Source organism: Pocillopora damicornis, chromosome 6, assembly GCF_964200805.1.
Source record: "Pocillopora damicornis chromosome 6, jaPocDami1.2, whole genome shotgun sequence".
Lineage (NCBI taxonomy): Eukaryota > Metazoa > Cnidaria > Anthozoa > Scleractinia > Pocilloporidae > Pocillopora > Pocillopora damicornis.
In genome coordinates, this window is record NC_142675.1 from 239,524 (window position 1) to 262,717 (window position 23,194).

General features: G+C 38.8%; 4 protein-coding genes and 1 long non-coding RNA gene across 7 annotated transcripts in view; 2 read left to right on the forward strand and 3 right to left on the reverse strand.

Annotated features, from left to right (window-relative positions):
• The window catches only part of LOC113686306 (uncharacterized), a 47,805-nt gene extending 40,457 nt beyond the window's left edge, over nucleotides 1-7,348 (forward strand). For both annotated transcript variants that reach the window (XM_089209415.1, XM_089209416.1), the window contains 14 exons: nucleotides 170-427; nucleotides 625-852; nucleotides 1,199-1,432; nucleotides 1,625-1,909; nucleotides 2,178-2,405; nucleotides 2,576-2,662; nucleotides 2,952-3,116; nucleotides 3,349-3,512; nucleotides 3,649-3,811; nucleotides 4,003-4,291; nucleotides 4,595-5,175; nucleotides 5,690-5,896; nucleotides 6,013-6,170; nucleotides 6,407-7,348. In XM_089209415.1, coding sequence (XP_089065541.1) covers nucleotides 170-427; nucleotides 625-852; nucleotides 1,199-1,432; nucleotides 1,625-1,909; nucleotides 2,178-2,405; nucleotides 2,576-2,662; nucleotides 2,952-3,116; nucleotides 3,349-3,512; nucleotides 3,649-3,811; nucleotides 4,003-4,291; nucleotides 4,595-5,175; nucleotides 5,690-5,896; nucleotides 6,013-6,170; nucleotides 6,407-6,734 — 3,375 coding nt within the window. In that variant the 3' untranslated portion in view covers nucleotides 6,735-7,348. The remainder of the gene's footprint in view (nucleotides 1-169; nucleotides 428-624; nucleotides 853-1,198; nucleotides 1,433-1,624; nucleotides 1,910-2,177; nucleotides 2,406-2,575; nucleotides 2,663-2,951; nucleotides 3,117-3,348; nucleotides 3,513-3,648; nucleotides 3,812-4,002; nucleotides 4,292-4,594; nucleotides 5,176-5,689; nucleotides 5,897-6,012; nucleotides 6,171-6,406) is intronic.
• LOC149043315 (uncharacterized) lies at nucleotides 7,283-8,159 on the reverse strand. The gene is made up of 2 exons (XR_016187676.1): nucleotides 7,894-8,159; nucleotides 7,283-7,533 (listed from the first exon to the last, which is right to left on the reverse strand). It is a non-coding gene; the product is annotated as an uncharacterized LOC149043315 (long non-coding RNA).
• A 3,653-nt stretch (nucleotides 8,160-11,812) lies between these two features.
• Nucleotides 11,813-15,948, reverse strand: LOC113686342 (uncharacterized). Of its 2 annotated transcripts, XM_089209423.1 has the most exons (6): nucleotides 15,863-15,948; nucleotides 14,556-14,601; nucleotides 13,425-13,506; nucleotides 12,727-12,928; nucleotides 12,304-12,501; nucleotides 11,813-12,054 (listed from the first exon to the last, which is right to left on the reverse strand). In XM_089209423.1, the coding sequence occupies exons 2-6, from the start codon at nucleotides 14,569-14,571 to the stop codon at nucleotides 11,962-11,964; spliced, it is 591 nt and encodes a 196-aa protein (XP_089065549.1). In that variant the 5' UTR covers nucleotides 14,572-14,601; nucleotides 15,863-15,948; the 3' UTR covers nucleotides 11,813-11,961. The 2 variants fall into 2 exon arrangements, with proteins under 2 accessions (XP_089065549.1, XP_089065548.1); XM_089209422.1 differs by lacking the exon at nucleotides 15,863-15,948 and having other exon boundaries at nucleotides 14,556-14,709.
• A 347-nt stretch (nucleotides 15,949-16,295) lies between these two features.
• Nucleotides 16,296-20,515, reverse strand: LOC149043316 (uncharacterized). Its single transcript, XM_089209424.1, has 3 exons — nucleotides 19,057-20,515; nucleotides 17,678-17,960; nucleotides 16,296-17,263 (listed from the first exon to the last, which is right to left on the reverse strand). Exons 2-3 carry the CDS (start codon nucleotides 17,837-17,839, stop codon nucleotides 16,994-16,996), a joined length of 432 nt encoding a protein of 143 aa, XP_089065550.1. The 5' UTR covers nucleotides 17,840-17,960; nucleotides 19,057-20,515; the 3' UTR covers nucleotides 16,296-16,993.
• A 298-nt stretch (nucleotides 20,516-20,813) lies between these two features.
• LOC113686265 (uncharacterized) lies at nucleotides 20,814-23,194 on the forward strand. Its single transcript, XM_027203867.2, has 4 exons — nucleotides 20,814-20,981; nucleotides 21,507-21,708; nucleotides 21,837-22,155; nucleotides 22,369-23,194. The coding sequence occupies exons 1-4, from the start codon at nucleotides 20,939-20,941 to the stop codon at nucleotides 22,573-22,575; spliced, it is 771 nt and encodes a 256-aa protein (XP_027059668.2). The 5' UTR covers nucleotides 20,814-20,938; the 3' UTR covers nucleotides 22,576-23,194.

Consider the following 23,194-nt stretch of genomic DNA (forward strand, 5'->3'; position numbering starts at 1 on the left):
TCACGATTCAGACTCGCGGTGAACTCTGCCACAGACTGGGTAATCGAACGTGATGTATACTGTGAACACTGCTAGGATGAGCAGTTTTTCAACCACCTCGTAAATTACGCCTCTACTTGAATTGCAACTGAAAAGAAAACTAACGTCTTTAATTTTTTTTTTACGCCAGCTTCACTCGCGAGCTGCTTCCAGGAGAGTCAACATGAAAGAAAAGATGAAAGAAAGAAAGGATCGCAAACGCTCTAAGAAGACTGAGGAGGAACTTAAAGAAGAGCTGAAACATGTTGCACCCGGGTCCCCTGAGGAAGCAGAGATCCTAGACGCCTTGCAGAAACGAGAGAACGCTGACGTACTGAGAGAACAAGGCGCCCTGATTGTTGTGGTGGCTGAGGTGGAAGCTGAACAAGAAGAAAAGAAAAGAAAACAGGTTTGAACTTTTTGAATGCCTCGATTACGTACCGATTTGCGCTCTCACTTGTGTCTGTCCCCTTTTTTCCCGTTCATTCCTTCCAGCTGTCGCCCATTTTACGTGAACTGGCTCGCTTTGCTTTTAATGCAGTTAAATATAACGTTGAATATGTCACTTACTCATCTGATTTGTCGATTTATCGTTTTAATCTTAAGGTTGTGCTAAACCTATTGAAGGGAACTAAAATGTCTGAAGAACAACAACAACAAATAGTAGAGAGGTACATGGCAGAGGCTGAAGAAATGAAAGAGCGATACAACGATGCACAGAGGCACAGTCGGGCTGTTCTGGCCGCTAAACTTGCTGCAAGGAGGCGACAGAAGGAAGAAATAAACAAGGAAGCTGCTATGAAGAAAGAGCTGAAAGAAATGAGCAAGAAACAGGTAATCAGAGTGATGTTTCAGAAGTTTCTTTATTATATATTTTCGAACTTCGTTTTCTGGAGTTTTACAATTAGGAAGAAGCAGTCTCTCCCCTGTTATTACAGTGAAACAGCAAGCGTACACCAGACGGACATGCGTCGTTGCTTTTAATATGAATCCATTCAAAAATGTCAGTGCTTGGAAATTCAAGAATTGGCAAAGTAACTTTAAACAAAATAGCTAGCCACGGAAAACGCAAGGCGAAAATACAGCTTTTGTAAAACGTGCTCCCTTATCCCACTTGCTGATTTTTTTTTATTAAAATATTCAGGGGGAGTTTTCTTTGACTGAACTTCTTTCTCTTTAGGCTGAATTGCTCGGGGACGATGCCGCTGTACAAGTGCTGGAAGAAGCAGAGGCTCAAATAGCTGACGACCTGAGTCATGAGCTTGAGAATCTTTCTGAGAAACAGATTGAAGAACAAACTGCGCTGGAAATAAAGCAGGCTGAGGAGTTGATCAACCTGGAGAAAGACCTGCGAGCTGCTCAACAGGATGCTGGGAAACAAGTCGCAGATCAGATTGAAGAACAGAAGCAGAAGGTAGACAATATCTTAATCAATCCATCCACCCTTTTCTTTTCTTGGAGTCAAAGGGTGAGAGGGAATCAGTTGACGACGTTTTTGTAATTTTAATTCAACATTATTCTTTATATTTATCTTGAGCTTTGCTTGTGTGGTGGAAAAAGTAGTTTAATTGTTTAAATATATTCTATGCTAATCTCTTTTTTACAGCTTATTGAAGCTAAGAAGGAGACTTTTGAGAAAGAGATGTCACAAAAGCGTAACGAACTGTCTAAGGATCAGGCTGATATGTTACTGGAGCAACACAAGCGAGAGCTGGAGATGTTGTCACGCAGCATGGACGTGGAGAAACAGCGACAGATGAACTCACTCGGTGACAAGATTGCCGAGCGGAAGAGACGCAAAGCTGCTGCTCTGGAACAAAAGCACCAAGCTGAGATGGCCAAGACACTGATGAACCAGCAAAGTGAAAGGCAAAAAGTTCAAGACGACAAGGTAAACAATGGAGGAAAATACAAATATTTTATTGTTATGGTCACAACTTGGAGAAAACCGCGCAGCACTATATCCGTTAGTTTGATAAACATGTTGCGAGCTGGCAGACTTTTCTTTAGCAGTTACACGAATCGGACTTGTTGTTCAAAAATTAAGGACAAACCAAGTAATTATGTTACTGGAGACTGCGCGCAAACGGACCAAACAGAACGGGTCGCACCCATTGCTCTTACTCTTGTATGACTGCATAATCGTCTACTTTCTCTAGATTCGCGAGGCCCAGAAGACAGCACTGGTGAATACGGTTCAAAACCTGGACAGTGAAAGGGCTGGAAACACGATATTCCAAGTATTGCAACAGAGGCACATACAAGAAAGAGTGCAACTTGAAGATCAATTTAATAGAGAGATCGACGCTGCCAAGGCAGAAGCGCGGGCTCGCATGGCCGAAACTCGCCAGGCAGAGAGAGAAGAACTGATAGCAGAGCAAGAGAAGGTAACATGGTTCAAAATAGTGGTGGTACTTATTTGGCACAGAAAACCTTCTCGTTGAACCTCTTTAGGCTCGGTAACCTCTCGAAAGAATCCTGTTTAATTCGATAAAAGAGTTTGTTTATTTTGTTATAACATTTTCTTGAATACTTTATTTTATGGTTCTACTTTCAGGAATTCATGGAGTTGATTGCCAAGTCGAACTCAATGAGTACAGCTGAAATTTCCCAGTTGAAAGCTGAGTTGAAATTAAAACAAAAGGTAAAAGTGCGGTTTGATTTTGCTGAGAATCTTAAGTACTATATTAGTCGATACATATGTTTATTCCAAAACGTTTCATCTATGAAATGTGTGAATTAAAATAACTCAGCTAAAATATTTTCAAGAATAAAGTATTTATTTTCATTTAATTAGTGGAACAGACAGTCATTTACGGACCTTTCTAAGTTCTCGAGATTTGCACATTGGGCGAAATATCGTCATCGATTAGTTAATCAAGCATTATTTTTAATATTTGTATTTCAATTTCTTATTTCTACTCTTTCTGCAGAAACAATTGGCACAGTTTGACAAAGAGACGCAAGAGAAAGTCGCACAGGCCGAACTGGACACGTTGCCTTCTCTTGAGGTGAAACATGCGCATGCTAGACTGGAACTTAGAGAGAGACAACTGCTAGAGCTCGCGGGCACAATGAGTGAGCTATCCACCGAAGAGGTGCGTCATCGTTTCTTGTAACTTGTCAAACTAATAAAAACATGTCAGAGTAGGTGTCCTGTGACTTGTTTTACAGTTGCGTCTTATCTTGAATCACCAGGTGGTTCTTAATGAACATTATGGGCTATACTGTCATCCAGGAATTCAGATGTTATGTTAAACAACAATTTTCTGTGAGGACGTAACAGAAGTATTTTGTAACAAGTAAACTGAAAGATGACTGTTTTTTTAGGAACTCATCAACAACTACAATGAAGAAGCTGAACGCGCCTCACAGGCAGCCAAAGAATACCGAGAACAAACTATGTTTGAAATGGCTGAGAAAATCAACAAGATAAAGGCAGAAAGACAACAACAGAGTGAAGAACAGAAGAGAAAGATGGACGAAGAAATAAAGTAATTTATTTGTAATATTTGAGTCGTCAAATGAATGTATGAATTTGTTTCAGTGTGCAAGGTTAATTCCAATTACAGAACTTGTGGAATGACTAAGAAATATGAAAGTGATGTTGTCTTTGTAATAATCCTTCAGGCGTCTTGAAACTGAGTTGGAGAAAGAGCGAGAACGAGAGGAACTGAGGCTAGCAGAGCGGGAGGCCGAGCGTACCGCTAAGAGAGCAAAGGCAGCACAGGAGAATGAAGCTAAAAAACAACTGGCCATGGCTCAACGAGGAATGACCGAGGAACAGAAAGAGGTAAGAGGAAAGAGACCGTCCTTAACTATCCCCCCCTTCCCCCTCCTCTTTCTAACTATCTATCTACCTGCCCCCCCCCTCCCCTTAACAACATTCTTAGGTAACACCTTCCTATCAACCACCTTTTTTTGCGTTTTTTTTTTTTTTTTACACTTTTCTGGCGATTGAATTTACTGCAATTTGTTATTCAGAAACTAATGAAAGAACACGAGGCCAACATGGCTAAATTTGAAGAAAACCTTAGAAAAGAACAAGAGAGAACGAAAGCTGCGTTGCGTGAGAAACTTGAGGCCAGGCGTAAGAAGAAGAAAGATGCAGAGATGCAGAAGATTAAAGCCTCTGCCAAGATTGAAACAGAAGCTGCTGAACAGAAAGAGAGAGAAGAAATGACCGCGTTACAGAAACAAGAGGCGGAGCGGCTGAAGGCAAGCACCCCAACTACACCCTCGGCACCCTCAGAGACACGACAGAGAAGCACAGGTAATATTTAGTAATGTGACATTGTCAGATGTCAAAATGAATCGGTGTCAGTGAGAGGCACAGGTAACCTACAATTCTGTAGTGCGGCTTTTAAGTGCTGTTTTTTCGTAACCCGTGCGGCTGAGACTCTTCATCAAGACGAGGTGACTGATCGAGATTGACTTCGACATAATGAAACGTCAGCTACCACACACCAATTACATACGCACAACTTTAATAAAAATATTTTGGAGGGACTTAGCTCAAACCAGTCTGAATTATTTTATTTATTCTATCTCGTTCCTTTGTCTTTCCTAATTGCAGAAGACCTTACCGCCACAGAAAGTTTGCTGACGTCATCAGCAGATGGTCAGCCTGTTATAACCGCTGGACTGCCCGCGGGAGTTTCAGAGCAAGACTGGGTTTCGATGCTGATTGGTTCACCAATATTCGACAGCGTCAACGAAATTGAAAATATGCTGAAAAATAACATCGGTGAGGGAGGAGTGGCCGGAGCTAAAGGCGGCCGACCATATATCGACATTAAAGACGCGCAGTGGCTTTGTCGGGGCGATCTGGTCCCAGTGGATATTAATGACCTCAGTCCTGCCAACTTTGTGGTGTATCGCTTTGGAGTCTTCATAACACAGATGTTACGCAAAGCCATGGAAGCACCTGAAGTTACTTTACTGCTCGCATCCAATTTGCCCCAAAATAACTACGAACGGAATGCCTTCAGAAACTCCTTCTTCTATGAGCATGCGCGGCGGGTGTTGTTCGTGCGACAGGAGCGGATGGAGTCGGTCGGTGATTTCCTGGTTGTGATCATGCACTGTTTGGCGCACATCAAGATTGAAGATCTTGTTGATGATCAGAACCCACTCTTCCTCAGGGAATTCTATAAGGTACTTCTTCGTTCTTCTGACAGTGCAGTTCGTAAGTGTGACTGGGTGTTAACCCAGCCAAAAAAGTCGAACATGCACAATCTTTTGTTTTTGTACTCACACACTGTGACTGAATATAACACTTCGATGATTGAGTTCAAGATGATTGGAACGCTATCAGACCTTGTATGAAACTTGTTAAGAAAACATATGATAAATATATGGTATTTATTTATCCAGTCACCTCCAATTACCATGTTGACACTAAAAAAAGGTATAAGAATTCCTCCTGGAATTCTGCAAGGTGCTAAGGTTCTTGTGAAAGCAACAACTAGAGATGATCTTCCAAACAAACCACAGTCAACCACTTGTCAGTTATAAGCTGTAATTTCACTACTCATAAACATGCGGATTGTGGCATAGATTGTTCCTCGCAAATGAACGTTTGTCTTCAATTCATATCGACTCTTTGCCTGCTTTCTTAGTAGTGTCATTCTTGTGACAAGTTTAGTTATCATTTTCTTTCAATTCTCAGGCCTTCCGTGTTTGTTGTCAAGATCTGTTCTTTGCACGGTCTCGCAATACCCCGACCGCGCAGGGCCTGGCGGGAACTGTGTCTAGCCCCAATCCCCTGGAAACGGCATTTAAGCCTGCGAGATCAATGACCGAGCGAGTGAATGTGGTGGGAGAACTGGTGGACATTAAAGTGTCGAGCCTAGTCGATGCAGACTTCTCTGTGCAGGTAGGCTGTGAAAAGACGATTACTGTTTCTTTAAGGGTATTGCCAGCTTAGTCTGACAAGTCTTTTTATTAATGTTTTATTTCGTCAATAACGACTTGCTTTCAATTTTCCCTCAGGGTATAACAGAACGTCTGGCGCGTAAAAACGCTTTCTTGACCCGCGCCAAACTGAAGGAGTACCTCTCATCTGGGCATGCGCCATCGTCAAAGAAAGAAGAATTCGCCATGACGAGGCTGAAAGAACTTAGAGGAGAGAAGACTGGAGACGAGCAAAGGTGAGTTTATACAGTACTTCGGGGCTTTGTGTACTTTGAGGAGAATGGAAAAAGTGTAGGTTTTCGTTTCCATGTATCGTTTTACAAAAACCGTCAACAAAAACAAAACAAAAAATTAAAGAATGGCGTCTAATGCTTCAATTCGTGAGGAATGTCGTGTTTAAGACTCAGTGAAAAAAAAGCTGTGACAATCAAGATTACTGTTTTAACAACCTCTTCCTTTATTTTACTTCAAGACCAAAGTCCCGACCTCTTGGTGTCAAAACCGGACTAAAATCTCCAAAAGAACTTCTTCAACGGCAAGTAAACAATCTTGAAGGAAAAGTAGACAGTCTGAATGCTGAACTGGCTCAGGTTATGAAAACGGAGTCGGAACTAAACAACACTGTCAATCAAATGGAGGGGGATAACAACGTAGCTGAGGACAGATTGGCAGCTGTCATTCAACAGCTGACAAATGCTGAACTACATAAGAACAACCTTTTGAAGAAAGTCGATTACCTGGAGGACGAGATCAGGAAGAAAACTAAGGAACTAAACGCTTTGAACAGTCAGCGCTTGTAGTTTTTTTAGCAGTCTTTTATATTGATCAAGAAACTGTTAGTGATCTTGAAACAAAAGTCGATGTAAGTCAGCTTAATAGAAATCGCATCAAACAGTATTTATTGCAATGAAACATGTCAGTGTTCTATATTTATAGTTAACCTTTTGACTCCCATGGGTGACCAAGACGGAATTTTTCCTCACAACATCAATACAATATCAATCAGATAAGTGATGAGAATAACGAAAAACATCAATTTGGGGTTAATTAGTTGATCCCATACTGAATTCTCTGAACTAACATTATAAGAATTGTATGGTTGACAGTGAGGAGAATTACAAATTTGATTTGGGAGGTAAAGGGTTAAGCACCTCACTGTAGAAAAAAACAATTGTTTACTGCGGTATTTTTATAATTGAAGTGATAATCAGAGTCCCGTGTAAAAGGACTCCGGGCTTTTTTTAGTAGAGAAACAAATAGAGCGTACAAATTTTAAGTCCCCTACCTCGATTGCAAAATAGATTTTTTCATACTAATGTTTTATTTATTTATTTAACGCGCATGATGATTGATGATAATTATATTTTTGTAGATTTGTTGTTATTTGTAATAAACTCAATATTTGAAAACTTAAGCACAAGTTACGTCATCACGCTCTGTGTAACACACATTAATAGTCTCCTTAATCATAACAACAAATGGTTAATGAGCAAGTGAACGACGTCACCAGCTAATGTTTGCACGACACAAACCTAATTAAGCTCTTCCTAACGCAATATAGATTGACCAAGAATTCATCCTTTTCACAAAGATGTAAACCTATGAGAAACGAAACAATAGAAAATCATCAGTGATCTTTTAATAACTTGGAAAAACCACGATCCTAACTCATTAGCAAAATTCTTTTGTTTCGATATTCAAAGAGGATTTTCTCGGCCGATAAAAGAGCTGCAACTTGACACTTCCACAGAAATTATCCCAAAACTTTTCCTTTCCACAAAGATATAGACCATGGTTATTGAAACAATAGAAATTCGTAAACGAGGTTTGGGTAACTTGTAACAACCACGAGCTGAATCGAGTTTTCAAACCTATTAACAAAATTCAGAGGGGATTTTCTAAGCTCAGAAAAGAGCTGTAACTTTCACACTTTCACCCAATATACTGCTAATCACGTACCTTATTACACGCGATAGTTTGACCCAAGACTCCTCCTTTTCACATAGATATAAACGCGTAAATACTGAAACAATAGAAACTCGTTAATAAGCTTTTGTTAACTTGGAAGAACCACGAGCTGAACCAAGTTTTCAAACTCGTTAACAAAATTCTATTGTTTCAATATTCAGAGAGGATTTTCTCGGCCCATAAAAGAGCTGCAACCTTGACACTTCTGCACAATACGCCGCTTAACACGATCTTTTCAACGCACTATAAATTATCCCAAAACTCCTCCTTTTCACAGAGATATGTAGCCATGAATATTGAAACAAAACAAATTCGTTAATGAACTTTTGGTAACTTAGAACAACCACGAGCTAAACCAAGTTTTCAAACTCATTAACAAAATTCTATTGTTTCAATATTCAGAGGGGATTTTCTTGGTCAATAAAAGAGCTGCAACCTTAACACTTCCGCACGATATACAGCTCAACACGCTCTTTTCAACGGCCTATAATTTGTCCCAGGACTCCTCCTTTTCACAGAGATAAAGAGCCATGAATATTGAAACAATATAAATTCGTTAATGAGCTTTTAGTAACTTGGAACAACCACGAGCAAAATCAAGTTTTCAAACTCATTAACAAAATTCCATTGTTTCAATATTCAGAGAGGACTTTCTCGGCCAACGAAAGAGCTGCAACCTCGACACTCTTGCAAGATGCACATCTAATCACGCTCTTTCTAACGCCCTATAAATTATCACAAAACTCCTCCTTTTCACAAAGATATAATGCCATGAATATTGAAACAATATAAATTCGTTCACAAGCTTTTGGTAACTAGGAAGAACAACGAGCAAAACCAAGTTTTCAAACTCATTAACAAAATTCTATTGTTTCAATATTCAGAGAGGATTTTCTCAGCCAGTAAAAGAGCTGGAATCTCGACGCCTGCACAATGCACATCTAATCACGCTCTTTCTAGCACACTTTGAATTATCCCAGAACTCCTCATTTTCACAGAGATATGGCGCCATGAATATTGAAACAATAGAAATTCGTTAATGAGCTTATGGTAAATTGGAAGAGCTACGAGCAAAACCATGTTTTAACTCATTAACAAAATTCTTTTGTTTCAGTATTCAAAGGGGATTTTTTCGGCAAATGAAAGAGCTGCAACCTCGACACTCCTGCACAATGCACATCTAATCACGCTCTTACTAACACACTTTAAATTATCTCAGAACTTTTCTATTTAACAAGGGTAAAAAGCCATGAATATTGAAACAATAGAAACTCGTTAATGAGCTTTTGGTAACTTGGAAGAACTACTAGCAAAATCAAGTTTTCACACTCATTAACAAAACTCTTTTGTTTCAATATTCAGAGAGGATTTTCTCGGCCAATGAAAGAGCTACAACCTCGACACTCCTGCACAATGCACATCTTATCACGCTTTTTCTAACGCACTTTAAATTATCCCAGAACTCCTCATTTTCACAGAGATATAGAGCCATGAATATTGAAACAATAGAAATTCGTTAATGAGCTTTTGGCAACTTGGAGGAGCTACGAGCAAAACCAAGTTTTCTAACTCATTAACAAAATTCTTTTGTTTCAGTATTCAAAGGGAATTTTTTCGGCAAATGAAAGAGCTGCAACCTCGACACTCCTGCACAATGCACATCTAATCACGCTCTTTCTAACACACTTTAAATTATTTCAGAACTTTTCTATTTCACAAGGGTAAAAAGCCATGAATATTGAAACAATAGAAACTCGTTAATGAGCTTTTGGTAACTTGGAAGAACTACTAGCAAAATCAAGTTTTCAAACTCATTAACAAAACTCTTTTGTTTCAATATTCAGAGAGGATTTTCTCGGCCAATGAAAGAGCTACAACCTCGACACTCCTGCACAATGCACATCTTATCACGCTCTTTCTAACACACTTTAAATTATCCCAGAATTCCTCCTTTTCACAGTGATAAAAATCCATGAATATTGAAACAATAGAAATTCGTTAATGAGCTTTTGGCAACTTGGAGGAGCTACAAGCTAAACTGAGTTTAAAGTCTCATTAACAAAATTCTATTGTTTCAAAATTCAGAGAGGATTTTTTCGGCCAATTAAAGAGCTGGAACCTCGACACTCCTGCACAATGCACATCTAATCACGCTCTTTCTAACACACTCTAAATTATCTCAGAACTTTTCCATTTCACAGAGATAAAAAGCCATGAATATTGAAACAATAGAAATTCGTTAATGAGCTTTTGGTAACTTGGAAGAACAACTAGCAAAATCAAGTTTTCAAACTCATTAACAAAATTATATTGTTTCAATATTCAGAGAGGATTTTCTCGGCCAATAAAAGAGCTGCAACCTCGACACTCCTGCACAATGCACATCTAATCACGCTCTTTCTAACACACTCTAAATTATCTCACACCTTTTCCTTTTCACAGAAATAAGAAGCCATGAATATTGAAACAATAGAAATTCGTTAATGAGCTTTTGGTAACTTGGAAGAACTACGAGCAAAACCAAGTTTTAAAACTCATTAACAAAACTCTATTGTTTCAATATTCAGAGAGGATTTTCTCGACCAATAAAAGAGCTGCAACCTCGACACTCCTCCACAATGCACATCTAATCACACTCTTTCTAACGCACATTGAATTATCGCAGGACTCCTCCTTTTCACAGAGATATAGAGCCATGAATATTGAAACAATAAAAAATTTTTTAACGTGCTTTTGGTAACTTAGAAGAACCACAAGCTTAAATGAGTTCTTAGCTCATTGGAAAAATTCTCGTCTCAATGCTCAGAGGGGACTTTCTCGGCCCACAGAAGTGCTGAATCTTTGACACTTTCACACAGTACACAGCAATACATGCTTTTTATTACGCGTTTTAATTTGACCCAAAACTCTTCCTTTTCATAGAGATTGAAGCTCATGAGTATTAAAAGAATAGGAGCTCGTTAATGAGCCTTTTGGTAACTTGGAACAACCACGAGCTATACTAAGTTTCTAAACTCGTTTATTTACAATTATCTAAAAGATAAAATTATCTCACTTTAGACTGCTTTGTCGGTCTATATGTTATTATAACACCTGTTACGTAGAGAATATCTCCATTTCTTATTCTGATCTCTTTATGATTACTTAATACTGATCTGTAGCGGCAGGTTTAAACTATAAAAAATTAAGAATTAAGTTTACTATTTAAGATACACAAACTGTAAACAGCAAGTGAATACAAACGTAAAAAAAATACGTACATTGATAACATCCAGTATAAATGCAAAATTGCCCTCTAAAATAGAGAACAGCGCCAAGCGCGACTATAGGTAAACTAAGAGAATATCAGCGCTTGAGGTAAACTGACTCGAAAAGTGATTATTTGGAAAAGAAACTGGCTTTAAATATAAGAGGACTGCGAAATAACGTGCGGTATGAGAAACAACCGAAAAGGTGTAACCTACGAAGAAAAACGCTAACAAACTTAACAAAAAACACTAACGAGGAGGTATGAAAAAATATAGAGAACCAAATAAATGAATACGAATTACACGAAAAATAACTAGAAAGAGTTTAGATCTTACACTGAATGATATGCCAATTCTGATTGGTTCTTACTTACGAGGTATTGGTAAACAGATAAATAGATGACGTCACCATTGACAGCATTTTGCTCTATCGTCATAAATAACAAAATGTGCCTTGTGCGTCACTTTTCTGTTCTTACCAAATCTTGGCGTCATCTGTGATCATTTACTGAACAGACACACCACAACCTGAATCTAATTTTCAAACGCATTATGATTTTCACACATTCATGCATCTCAGAGTTTTAAAAACAACACCTGCAAAATGACCTCAAATGGCAGCAAATATCAGAATTCTACAGGCTTCTGCTTTATTGAAAATCAGGACTACTTTTTTTCAAAACTAATAAACTTACCAATCTGAATTAACAAGCAAACCAGATGGTGATTCTGATAGAAGCAGTCAAATGAAATCACTCCAATCATTCTGATAAGAAACATATTTTCATGGGAACTTTCTATATTCAAAATATTACAAATTGGAAAAAATGTTTTCAGAGACATAGGGAATCCACCGATAATTTGGCATTTGCCTCCGTTGTTTATGTGTTTCCATCTCATTTTTCTAGGACGAAAAGAAAACGCTCAGTCATCACTTGAGGAAAAAGGAAACGTAAAAAATCTCAGACGGAACCTCCATACACCGTTTTCCAATTAAACCCACTTTGTTGCACAGGCATCCCAGGTTACCCCAGTGCTACGCCCATAATGTATATGAGAATTTCGGCAAATGGTGAACGACCTTATCATAAGTTATTCAAATGCCTTTATCTCAATTCAGCATGTAGTTGACACCAGCCTGACGGTAGCTTACCATTCTCCTTAAGTGCATCATCACGTGATTTTTTTGAGCGGACGACTGGGTAAAACGTTTATCACAGTAACTGCACTTGTAAGGTTTGTCTCCTGTGTGAATCCGCACATGCGCGGAGAGGTTTCCTGATTGAGCGAAGGCCTTGGGGCAAAACTGACACCGATAGGGCTTTTCACCTGAGTGAATTCGCATGTGAACCTGACAAAAAAATTAATTAGGTCAAGGTCGTCAGTAACAGATTGTGATTGAAATGGAAAATGGTAAAAGAACAACGACTTATGAAAATGAGAGTGAAAAAGAGAGGATAGACGGAAACGAAGATGAGAAAAGGCGAGTGAAAACGATAATGTTACAACTAATAATGATAATGATGGTTATTAAATCAAAGTTTGAAGTTAGTCTAAAATCAAATAAACAATTCACCCGTAAGGATCCGAGCCTGGAAAATTTGTGGTTGCAAACAGGGCACTTTGGCCGAGTATCCACCTGTTGGTTTTCATCAACGAATTGGATGACGGAGGGTCTAGGAGCGAGATTTCCTTTCGCCGGGGGGGAACTGACGACCTGGCCAGTTAGGCCAGAGTTGGTAGATGTTTCATGAGCCACGTGAACAAACTTACAAGGACTGAAAAACAAAATTAAACTAAAAAGTTAGCATGACCACGTTTTACTTTCCTTGGGTAATTTTATTCAAGGAAATTTAAAAAAACACCTACGCAGCTCTCACTGGCATCATCCACTTTCCGCTTGGTGTGCACTTAATATGGGGCTCGCCGGGTAAGTTTCAATGAATGTCTTAAAAGCAGCTTCATAATTACTTCCATGCGACTCAAAATGCCTTCAGTCCCATGTTCCCAAGTTTACTAAAACTTGGCTATCTTCTGTAACGTTTATCAATATGACGAAGGATCCGATTAAATACGACCAGAGGAAATTCGCAAAAATTTAGATATGAAACTGGATGGTTTTAAATCCCTTTATTTTGGGAAAATCTAGGAAAATCGCTTTAAATGTGATATGCTTTCCCTGTTACTTCCATACTGCAAGCCATTTTTAAGCTGAAAAATATTTGTCAAATTTTGAATTCATCGCGTGAAAACCCAACATAAGACTTGACTCACCTGTGTGCCATAGGCACGTAATAAAAAGCGTGGAATGGAATTTGATCCAGTGACGTGGTTTTGATGTAGGACGAATCACTCCCTAAAATATGAATCAAATATAACTAACGAGAAATTTACCATCTCCATCTTTGCATTACATAACTTTGGGTTCTTCATGGACCCACCTCGCCCTCCCTAGTCGTTTTTGGGGGCCCTCAGTAATTTCAAGATATCAAAACACTGCTCGGGTTAAAAGTAAAAAGCCAAAGAACGCATGAACGGTGCAATGGAAAGGGTGAAACCCTTAGGAATCTAACGGATTCCCAGGTGATACTCAGTAGCACATGGAGTTCACTAAAACGTAAAAGAACTAGAGATTACGAAACAGTCTGCTGGGACAGTCGATATGCAAGATGCTTGGGCAGTAGAGATACAGGATTTTGCAATCATTAACTGCTAATTGATAGAAGAGAAGAATAAGAGAGATGGCAAGTTTTGAGCTCGGTAAAGAAATAGACAAAGTTGTTTTTCGTCTTGTCACGAGCGTGGGACAAATTAAAAATTCTGTGTCCCCATGAGGAATCGAACCTCAGACCTTTGGATTCCCGATAAAAAAGAAGTAAGGTTATCTAAATGTGACACTGATTTTAAATACTGATGAACACGCTATGCGAATGGTCCGCTTCATGTTTTTTCTTTTTTGGAGGGCAAAAGCCTTCTAGACTATTGGCGCGGACACCGGATTACAGCGACGACCGAACTTCTAATCAAATTAATGTCAATGCTTTCGCATTTATTTCGCTACTTGGCATTCTTTTTCAAATCAAATTGTTGGCTGAGGGCTTTTTGAATTTGGATAAAAGACGGTCCACTCTAACAAACCATAGGTGCGCTACCAAACAAGCTAACGATCTTAGCTGATTCAAGATAAAAATCCTTCTTTACAGTTATTTTATTTCCACACTCAACAACAGCGATCTGATTTTGTTTCGTGCATGACCGAAGGAATTTACCAAACTGTGGAAGAAAAGAGAGAGCCGAATAACGTTTTTTCAATATTGATCCCGTAAATAAGGTTTGATTTAAACTTAAAAAACGAGTTGGATGCATTATGCCTTAAACAGAAATACATATCAAACGCTGCAATACCTTGATATTCCTCCATATCTTGTGGTAATCAGGAGCGGGAATGATACTGAAATGAACAAACAACCCAGAGGTAATTTACACGGTGAGAATCATTGCGTGCAGAACAGCGAAGAACTGAGGTCAGAATAAGACACATTTTGCAATAAGGCTGAGATCTCATTGGCTGACGCAGTGACCCTGCCTCGTGATTCCAACAGATGATATAACATTTTTATGACAAGCTTTTTCATTGGTTGATTCAATTTTCTGAAAACGTGAACAAACATGTGAATAAGGAATCTTACTCAGCCCCGACATCATGGCCAATCAGGAAACGGCATTCGTCGCACGTGAAAAAAAGCTTGCCCAGACTACAAAGTAACACCGACAGTGAGGTAAGACGCAAGGGACTCAATAAAAAATAAGAACAAAAATCAAAATAAAGATAATAACGTCAAGATAACGCAAACGACTCAAAAAATAACAAGTAGTAACGAAGGCAAATCAACCAGCAGTACTGCGGCATCCATGACTTGTTGCTATTTGCACTGAAAAATCATATAAATTCTTACCAAAATGGCTGAAAAACACTTACGATTTATTTTTGATATTCACATCCGTTGATCAAAGATTGGAGATTTTGTTGAACGCTTTCACAGCTTGCTGTGTCTCAGAGCGTTTTTCATAATTGTTTTCTCGATTCAGACTTCACATTCCTTGTTGCTTTTAAAATATTTTCCCCATTGTTCAACGATTCGTTCTAAGTTTCTATCGTACCTTTGCTTTTTCACGTTCTTGCGTTAGTGGGAAAATACTTCATATTTTTGTTCTGTAAATTTGAGAGAGAGCCGCACGATTTCACCCCTTTTTTTCTTGAATAATAAGAGCATAAATTTTACGTCCTTAATTTGATGAGAAGAAAGGGTTGACCGCTAATTTCCGCTCTATTCGAGCAGTCCTTTATAGTAAGTCACTCTTAAAAAGTGTCATGCGTCTAAAAACGCAAATGGACGTATTCATGCCGAAGACACATCATCCGTCTGACCGAACTTAGGCAAACATCTGGTTATGCGTCATTTGTATTATGACGGGCACAAGACACATAACGCATCGAGACAAATTATCCTTCGTACTGCATATTAAATTCACCTCAAGAAAGATAATACGTCAGGACATGTGATGCCGCTGTGTCTCAAGACGAGCAACAGACGAGGTACGTTAAAAATGAGACCGTGTTATAAAATGGCCAGCGGCTGTACGCCAAAGAAAACTACATGGCAGATGTAAGAGTAACTTGGACTGAGAAATCGGCTCTGAACAGAAACAACCTCAAGTATTTTGCCTTCCCCCTGGCAGACGAGGAAAACGATTGTTGACATAAGAGCGGGTTCTGAGGCTTCGCTTTCGAAGTTCATCTCTCTAAGAAAACGTTTCTTTACCATTTCCTCCCTCTTTTTTTGCATGCACGCTTTGATAACTCCTCTTCAGCTTTTCTTAAACAGGAGAACCGCCAGTCTGTTTTGCAGTTTTTAACGAGGCGTCATCTTAAATTTTACCCTCCCCGTGTGCTGTTCTCTTCTAGTTCATCTTGTCCATCGTCCTGTCTTCACACTAGACGCAGAGCGCGAGAGATACATTATCTTTCTATAAGGATATTGGGTCCTCCTCTGGTATAAAAACAGCCAGTTAGGACGTGTGGAAGATAAAATTCATGACATGTATGTGTTGTAAATAGAGTAACCATCTTTCAAACCGTTGTCATCAGTTTTCATACTTCCATGTCTTTATCATTTTAATATCAATGGATATTACTACAATGGTTATCAATCAACCATCTTGTCCTGAAATTTGTCATTCTAAGTTTCATATCTTCTTAAATAATACACCAACCAGTGCTACATTTTAACTATAACGCTCCCGCTGGCCTTTCCGATGATAAGGGAAATAAAAAATGCGAAGCTTGCCAACAGTTTATTGCTGGAAATTATGAGCTATATGTGCAATTGTTATAAAACAAATTGTTGTACTCTTAAATTATAATCATATCGATCTTAACATCTGTCATTAGTACCGTAACGTGTACGTATATATTTGTATGTCCTACGAATCTGAGGTAAAGACATCAAAAAAAAAAAAGTGTCGACCGTACCTTTAAATATGCGACATATGTAATTTGTGCAAATTTTTACAAATGTGATAAAATTAATCATGATTCTGTCCAATCTTACAGTACATCGTCTAATCTAAGTCGACGAGAGCCTACATATCAGATGATCCTGTTGTAACTGATACATAGGAGAGAATGTTTTCCATGTATTTTATTGTGCTGTTTTACAAAGCGTCTTTTAAAGAGGAGCCAAGGTACAGAAGTACCTTATGTGTGATCTGAAGCAACATTAGCTTAACCTCTCCTCTTCTGATTAATCAACACATTTTGCTCCTTAGGATTTAAAACCGACTTACTCCCCTCCTTTATGTATAAATGTTTTCGTCCGAGCCATATCTATCACAGACAAACTCATCTTTATTGCACGACTCCTCTCATGAAGTTTCATATGATTGTTTCTACTTGACTTTTGAGTAAACCGCCGACCACACTCACTGCAGGCGAAAGGCTTTTCTCCGGTGTGAATGCGCATGTGTACTGCAAGGTTCCCGGATTGAGTGAAGGCCTTGGAGCATTGTGGGCATTTATATGGCTTTTCACCGTTGTGAACCCGTAAGTGAATCTAAACAATAAACACATTCGACACTTGATGACAGAAATAAAATCAAATTTTTTCTGAACACTTCTAAGGCTTTATTATAGCTTTATCATGGACGCCATGAGAAGAAAGTAGATAAATTAAAATCATTTGATAAAATTTTAAAATATCCATTCTTAAGATTGAACTCACTTTAGCAATCCATGATTATTACAAATTTAACCCTTTACTCCCAAGATGACCTTAGTAATTCTCCTTACTGTCTGTCATACAATTCTCATGATGTGAGTTTACAGAATTGGGTATTGGATCACCTAACAATCTAAAAATTGATATTTGATGTATTTTCTCATCACCTGTCTGCTTGATATTAAACTGATATTGTACGGAGAAATTCTCTCTTGATCATTCACGAAAATTAAAGGTTAGGAATGTTACCTTTAGCGTTCCTGGCCTGGCGTATGTTTTCAAACACACAGGACACTGCATTCGTTGTTTTTGTGTCTTCTTTGATTCAAAATCTTTAGGCATGTACGTATCTTTTTCTTTATGTTGCTGCGTCATCACTGAACAGACAATAGCTGTCTCGTGTGAAATCATCGGATCCTTATTTGGAAATCTTACTACACTTTCCCGTTTCGGTCGCCGACTGCACGACGAGGGGTCATAACAGTCATTTATCTCTTCAAGTCTGCCATGGTGATATTGATGTTGAGCATATCTGTTAATACAACATAATGAGGATACTGTCTTTAAGATGCCAGAGATCAAAAGGGAATTTGATCGTTTACGAAGGCGGGGTTCAGGAATGACTCGTTCAAACTGTAATCGACATTCACGTTATGAATTCTGCGAAAGGTTTGACGCGTCAACTTCCCAAACGAGGCTACTCTTTGCCTAGCCATAACAAGTGAAGGCAGGTTTAAAATTTAGTTTCATGTAGAACGAGAATATTTTTCCGTCTCAGTTTCACTACACATAATTTGGGAACGGGAAGAAAATTTTGCAGTGGGCATTCCACGAAGCAGCTTCTCTTGTCCTCTGTTTCCAGGTCGAACTTTAATTTCGAATGTTAGTTTTTGTGGGGGGCGGAAAACCGGAGGAGCAACGAGAACCATCTTAACTTACACGTGACATCAGGTCCAGAACCTGGACCAGAGCGGGTAGGAATGTGAGCGGACTCACCATTGCATTATTCCCATGTTTTTGTTTGTATAGGTAATCACACGATTTCGAGTGCAATTTGGAATAAATAAGCACAAGCAATTTTTTTCAAAGACCAACAACATTGCACAAGCCCGCAAGGCGAGTGCAATTTGTGGTCTTTGAAAAAATTTTCAAGTGCTTATTTATTCCATATTGCACGAGGAAATAATGTGATTACGTATTAATAGTATACATGAAAAAATACTAGATAGCTTATTATAATTATGCAGAAGCAAAGAGTGCGCATCAAGTGCAAAAATAATTTATTCAAACCGTGCGTTCTGCGTATCCAATGTTGCCACATCCAAGCTCGCATTTGATTGGCTATCAGTGAGTTTCTTTGATTGACCAATCAAAATGTCTGATTTGTTACTTCTTTGCACTGAATTAACCCTCTTCTGCATTGAATTACCTGAAAACTGCTTTTATCTTAACCAATCAGAACTGAGTAATTTTCTATGTATATTATTAGCACGGAAATGTATAAAATCTTAAGATGCACGTGCAGGGGCGTTCTGTTGCTCATAAGATTTGTTGTTTCACTACGTTCTCGTAGGTGTGTTCAAGCTTTGATCATGGTCTCTAATGATTATCACATCTCAGTGTCCTACCTGTCATTTTCACTGAAATGTCGGCGTGTCGTATTTAGAGGCTTCTGCGAAGTGGTTGAATTTGTCGACCAAAAATTCTGACAGGAATCAATAGCAGCAGTGGTTAGGGGATCAACCAAGTAACTCCTCCCAGAAAGTGTACTGCACGTGTTCGATATGTCCTCGACGGTTGCTTCCACAAATTGATTTGAATCCTTTACACAATTAGAAAATAAATAAAAAAATATATTTCTTCTAGATTTAGTTTTCTTTTAGGAACATGCTGGAAAATATTCAAGATTTTAACCGACAAAACATAAGACCTAAGGCACTGAAGATTACCTCTTCCGTCGATTCTCTCACGTCCATTTCTTCAGAAATCGTCAGGTAAAAAAAATGGTCTCACATACTAGTCTCAGCCAGCCCTCTTCGGGAGGAATTAAAGCTAAGCGAATATTTATACTCAACTAAAGGGTAAAATACATCTCAAGGAATTTATAAACAGTAGCCATGGAAATGGAAAAGTGCGTAACGTTTAGTCTTGTTATGCTATTGCTATAGCAACGCGGAAACTATTCAATTGCGATTCATACGGTATGGTTTAGTTACCATGACATTTCACAGCTGGTCTCATTGCAATCGGCTAAAATAATAAAATCTAGAAAGCACCAAGTGTTTGAGATATAAATACAGCTAAGGTGTGAAGATTTATGTATGGTAAAAATAAAATACCTATGGTAAAGTAAGGTTCTTTTATTTATTTATTTTTTCAGTGCATGGTTTTCTTCACGTGGTACCTGAGGTTAACATGTGATAGTGTAATCTGATCGTCCGATGAGTGTAGTCCTGAGAAGGACTGGTGTTGGTAGTGGTGACTGACGTTTCAACAACCTGAGCGGAAGTCATCATCAAGTGAATAGTTGTCGTCAACCGAATGTTCTAATTTCGGTTCGTACAAACTGATTAGTCAGTTTTGCCGTAATATTATTGGTTGTAAGAGTCAATATGCGTAAGTCGGTCGGGATTGGTCCTTTTCGATCCGTTGTTAAAGTTAGGTCGTTCTGTTCGGTTCGTTTGTAGTGTTAATTTCGTGAATAGGAACTTTAATTTGTAGGGTGCCGGTGGCTGTGGTACTGAGCACCTTAGTCGATAGTAGCGTTGGGTGTCAATGGCGCTCGTCTTCTGGAGTGTCAGTAGTTTACAGTTGAGTTTGTGTTGAAGTGCAGAAGTCGCACCTTTTTTATTTTAAGAAACTGACGTGCTGTGCGAGCGAGCGAAAACAATCAGGTTATCATCAATGATTGAATCTAAATATAGAAAGCAAGAACCAAGCACACTTCACAACGACAGATTAAGAAATCCCTAGACCCCGTTAATGATAATGATACGAGTAAAAATGATACTTCATATGAATAACAACTTTGGAAATAATAATAATAATGATGATAATGATGATAAAATATGATAATAATAGCAATATTTAGAGAGATGACATCAAAATGGTACCAAGGTCAACTGGGCGGCCCTAATTATTTACTAGTAACGTCATTGTTACCAGAGAGACAAATAACAAACCAGCTGACTGCCCTCTGTTGTTTTAGAATTACCATAGCAACAACACACATCACTCCCCTTAATACATTATACAGAGTTGTACGTGATCGTCTTAAAGCTGTTTTTTTCGGCAAAAGTCTTTCAGGCTAGTAGCAATTCAATAAAAAGAACTTTCAAATCTCATCAAACTATGCCGCTTTCCTCTCATTGGCTTTTCAAATCAGCCTGTATTTCCCATTCTTGCTGTTTTTTAGGGAATAAGGAAGTTCGCTTTGTAAGATATTAATTCTGACGTTCCATTCAGCTCGCACAGTTGAAAAAAACAACGCTCTTCTTTTAATTTGTAGAGATGAATCGCAAGGTTGGATTTCGACCACCAACAAAGAGACGAGGTATGTAAAGAAATGCCCTAATAATCCAAGATTTTTTTTGCCCGTTTTAAAAATGGAAAATTAACATTTTAGTTAAAGTCACAAGCACGTACTCGGAAAATAAAAATTCGGTGTTCCCCCAGCTGAGAAGCTAGAATCGAATCTATGACCTTTCGTCACTGACATGAATGGCGTGCCTCTAAATTGTATGACCATCACTTGGTCAAAACTCAACATCTTCATCGTCATCGCGGCGTAAAAGCCTCAAGGGGACTTTGTAATCTGAACGTGTGTGTGTGTGTGTGTGGAATGCTGATCACATGGGGATCTGTTGAAATGATCTAGAACAAAAACATAATGAGAAATCACATAAAATCAAAATTGTTTTGCAAACCACGATTCCGAAAACGAAGAAAATTTTACTCGACACGAATAAGGAGCGTAATGCTTCATTTTGGTGTAAATAATACATTTTCATATGCTGGTGTTAAGATAGAACCGAGGCCTCTTCCCTTTACTAACCTATGCGTCTCGTTTTGTGTTCAGCCCCTAGCATGGATTGTTCATATTTGGAATCCAAAGTGAATCGTCCAATCTTCTACCCGTGTGACACCACACGATTCTTGTATGGACACTTGCCACCGGAGTTGATGATAATACAACCTTACAACATAACAGAGGGCAGTGTCACGGGAAATTTGCCTTTTTATTGCTACAATGGACTCTTCTTTAAACCTAAAACAGAACGGTGAGTTTTCTCTTCTCATTTGCTCTTAAAGCAGTTCCTTTATAACCCAATTTAATTTTAGTAAATGTAACTTAATGCCATTAGTCAGTTTAAGCATCGCGTTGTCATAACAATTTCACTTTCCTCAGAATTGCCTTTAAACAAGCAAACCATACAAGTAAACACAATCCAGCGGATAAAGATAAGGTAGTCTTTGACGTCCCTATTGCAACTGCTGATCCGGGCACTTCCTCAGTTCGGGTGAAGAGGGAGAAACCAGACTCTCCCCAAGCCTCCGCTCGGGCCGTGACGAATCCCAAGTCTACTCCTTTTCCGAGCATGGTAAGGCTTGGTTACCTTTCTCAGAATCAAGCTGTCGCCAACACATCAAAGATGGCTGGAAAGGTGCTCGTTCGGTTCCAGTGCACTCTCTGCTCAAAAACTTTTTCCAGATCAGGCACTTTAAAGGTAAATGTTTATTTTAGAACTTACACTTGCCCTAGACAGAGCATGCCTTCTGTGGCTGGCACGGTTGACATTTTCCCGCACTTGGTACTGGACGATTGTTTCTGCTTGGTTCAACTACTTAGAAAATCAAGGAACCTCTCACACACTTGCCAACGGATTTGTTCATGACAGAATATACTCGGTGCCGTAAATTAATGTTTTTCCTATTTTTAGGTTCATATGCGGATTCATACTGGCGAGAAACCTTTCCAATGCCGGTTCTGTTCGAAACAATTCGCTCAATCCGGGAACCTTTCTTCTCATGAAAGGATCCACACAGGTGAAAAGCCATTTGAATGCAAGTACTGCGGAAAACGTTTCACCCAGTCCTCCGCGCAGAAAAGCCATATGATGACTCATATTAACAAGCAACTGCTATGAATTCTACTTTGCACGTTGTCTTACGAGTAAAAACGTCGCTAAACTGTTCTACAAATTTTATTTCCCGAAGTCGCTGACAAACTCTGAGAAGACAAGTGTCCTTCTCACTCTCGCGCATTTCAAATCAAATTTTGCTTTCCCCCACCCCTCCCCACGAATGAAACTTTGCTCTTCTCCAACCCTACCCATATTGTATTGCTCTCTTTTCCATTGTTGCGTCACACTTTCGAAGGAAAAGTTACCAGTTGAGGAGGAACTACATATAAGCGTACCAATATGTATAGGCAGAAGCATATGGCCATGTTTAAGCATATGTTTCTGGTGCAAGTTGGTTACAGAAAAGTTAGTGGGGGGTATTTGTGACGATGTAACAATAAAATGCAATATTCTTGTTTACAAGCATTTGAACGGAAAGCATGTTATGCATTATACGTATTTCGGACACGAACAGTAGTAAAAGATTTCTCATTTTTTCTTGCACGCACACTTTGAGTTCTAATGCATTGGTTGTGTTGGGTTTGAAGATAACGACAATTTATGTAATTGTTTGCATTTAATTTTAGTTCAGATGTTTCCGTCACATGTACAGCAAATAAACTTCCTTATGCACAGGGTTGTA